Source organism: Montipora foliosa, chromosome 4, assembly GCF_036669935.1.
Source record: "Montipora foliosa isolate CH-2021 chromosome 4, ASM3666993v2, whole genome shotgun sequence".
Classification (NCBI taxonomy): Eukaryota; Metazoa; Cnidaria; class Anthozoa; order Scleractinia; family Acroporidae; genus Montipora; species Montipora foliosa.
This window is the reverse complement of record NC_090872.1, coordinates 742,127-745,337: the sequence shown is the minus strand read 5'-3', so window position 1 is coordinate 745,337 and position 3,211 is coordinate 742,127. Positions and strand designations below refer to the sequence as shown.

The 3,211-nt window shown below is 36.6% G+C and overlaps 1 protein-coding gene across 1 annotated transcript in view; it reads left to right on the top strand.

Annotated features, from left to right (window-relative positions):
* The first annotated feature begins 2,258 nt into the window (after window positions 1-2,258).
* The window catches only part of LOC137999461 (uncharacterized), a 4,011-nt gene continuing 3,058 nt past the window's right edge, over window positions 2,259-3,211 (top strand). Inside the window, exon 1 of the mRNA XM_068845233.1 lies at window positions 2,259-3,211. This exon is cut by the window's right edge and continues 566 nt beyond it. Within this exon, the coding sequence (XP_068701334.1) occupies window positions 2,259-3,211 (953 nt within the window).

Here is a 3,211-nt window from a genome sequence, read left to right as displayed (position 1 = left end):
TTTCGAGGTTGTATATGCTCCGCGACATTTCGATGTTAATGCGCCGTGGCATTTTCTGGAGGTTTCGCTTGCCCGCATGATTGGGATGACATGTTAGCCGCTTTCTCCCTGTCCAGCCATACGTCAGGTAGTACCTATGCCTAGGGCACACAGTGAATTCTTCTATCTGTTTTTCGGTGGGGAAAATATATCCGCCACGGTTAAATAGGACATCAGCTTCGCTACAAATCCGTACTTCCGCTTACGCCAAGTGCGAAAAAATGGTTGGATAAGTCGTTGTCGCAAGCCTTCACAGGAATGATCGTAATGTCATCATGCCCTGGAGCCGGTCCACAAGACGAATCCTCCGAATAAAATGAACAACTCATTTTCGAGATTCATGTGTAGCGCGCAGTTTTGTTTCATTCTTTTCACAAGAGCGTTAATAGGCTTTTAATGATGATTGACAGGTGAATTACAGAAGTAAATAATGGATACTAGTTTTTGTTCGATCGACATTTCATCGTTATGGGTAATTGCTTCATCATATGTACATGACTAATACGTTTACATTTTTCTATCCATCAAGCAAAGAAAATTTCTCATTGAAGTTATCTTCTAAATCTATTAATCGTTTCGCGCAGGGTTGTAGATTTCAAAGATATATAGCCACTTCGAATCTCTGCTGCTTCTGATCATGTGCCACTCTATATATTTATCGAAAAAACTGATTTGTAACTTAAATACCATTATCATCATAAGTTCGTTTTTACTTTGATACAGTTGACAGAGACGGAATTTGTTGGAAGAAGTCTGATCTGTCTTTTTTCGTGTAACAACATATATTATGCATTTTTCTCAAGAGTAACATAAAGAATTCTGTAACTGTGGGAATATAGTTCAATATTGTTTAACTTGACACACTTCACAGAAAAGAGATCTGAATTCATTGCTCTCCTTAAAAAAAGACAAGACAAGCCAAACAGTTTCTGCCGCTAGATAACGCCAGCTTTGAAACATGAAATCTGATAGCGTCGTCTTGTGCGCTAAGCAATATGCGAGTTTATGCAAATTTATAACAAAAAAAGAAACATTGCATTGGAGCAGCGAACTCTTTATTTTTTTGAGGGGGAAAATCTGGATATAAGAATTAAAATAATTGTATCTACCCGTTTTCGTTTCATAGAATTTGCCTTTTTTAAATTATTGCCATCAAAGAGTGCGTGACCTTACAGGATGACATGACAAATAATGCTCTTTTTTACGAAGGAAATATAACTGAAACTCTCGCTGAAATCGCTTCTGAATTTATAGATCCCAGAATTCTGCTTCTTGATTTGGAAAGATGGATGGATTAGCAGTTTTTAGCACTGGTTTTTTTCGGAATAAAGCGCCGCCGATTCGAGAAAAATAATTAAGAAAAACTAGTCAAAAAAGCGTTGGAAAATTGAGAAACTTGACTACTACAACTTGTTTTCTGTGTGGTAAGCTAACAAATGTTTCAAAAAGGCCACTAGTTGTTTATCATAAGTATTTATAAGTCCAAGTAATAGGATCTTGAAGATGACAGCTTTCATGAGGCAGTTATAATTTTTACGCGTTTACGATGTTAAGTGTCTAAATTAACGTCATTTATTCAAAATTAACGGCCGGCTTTTTAGGGGGGTGGTCTGATCTCGAAAACGAAAAGCTCTAGAAATCTAAGAATATTGCCTTTCAACATTATTGATGGAATGTATTACACAACCAAAATATGGAAGGAATCGGCCGACCCCGATCCGGGAGGTCTGCCCTGTTTTCTCTGGCAATGGCTCTTAAAACCAATGAATGAAATTGAAGAAATGGATGATGACTCGGAAGAAATTCATTGTAATGGTCTGTTACACAGGTATATAAAAAGACCTGCTTGCCTTGAAAATGTTACTTTAGCTGACTGGGCTGCTTTGTATGATTTATGCCAGAAGTCCTTTACAAAAAAGTCAAAAAGTGTGGATGTAGACAATGTCCCTTTGGAGACATTAGATGATGAAATCAATGATGATGAACTTTTGGATTGTGCCAAAGAGACCTTGCAAATTGAAAAACAAGGAAAACCCAAAAGCGTTTGAAACCAAGGATAATTAGAAGTGTTTGGTTCAATGTAAAATCTCAACCAGAAAAAACACTACCGTGAGCCTATTATACTTTTTACTTCATGAAGAAATGAAGCTGATTTGAAAGGGAGCAGTTCTTCATATCAGGAGCATTACCTTCTGTTGAAAGAACAAATAAATGAACAAATGTTACAGTATGCTATATGTAGTGAAGATCTAACTGAGATAGAACTACATTTACAAAATGTAGACCAGTTTAATGTAATAGCACCCAACACACAAAATATTGAATTGCAAGATGAAGCTGAGGGTACTGAAGATTTACATCCTGATTTCAGTGAAAACTATGACTTGTCTGATGATCCAGGCATCCCATCAGCAGCACTGAATAATGAGCCACTGATATTAAATGAATTACCAGATGATGATTATCGTCAAATGGCCCAGACTCTAAATAAAGAGCAGAGGGAATTTTTTTATCACATTTTACATCAGATTAAAACCTCAGAAACCCCTTTTTACTGTTTCCTGACTGGAGGAGCTGAGGTTGGGAAATCACATCTAACAAAGGCTTTGTATCAGGCAGCACTTAAATATTGTAACACTAGAGCTGGTGATGATTTTCATCAGGTAAAAGTTCTATTATTAGCACCAACTGGAAAAGCTGCATATACCATTAAAGGCAACACTGTTCATAGTGCTCTTGCTGTTCCTGCCAATCAATCCCTGAGAAGTTATAAAAGGCTTGATTCAAGTAGACTGAACACCTTGAGAAGTCAATTTTTAGGTGTCAAATTGATTTTTGTAGATGAAATCTCCATGATAGGAAATAGCATGTTTGCCATACAGCTAAACAATAGACTTAAAGATATAAAAGGTTGCACAGAAGATTTTGGAGGTGTAAGCATCAATGCTATTGGTGATTTATTCCATTTAGAGCCTGTTATGGATTGGTATATTTTTAAAGACCTAAAAAGTTTAGACTATGCAGTTCTTGCCCCAAACTTATGGTGTCAACACTTTAGAATGTTTGAACTGAATGAAATAATGCGTCAAAGAGACAGCAAACTGTTTGCAGAACTACTTAATAGGTTGCGTGAAGGTAAACACACGGAAAGTGACATTTCAAAACTTAAAGA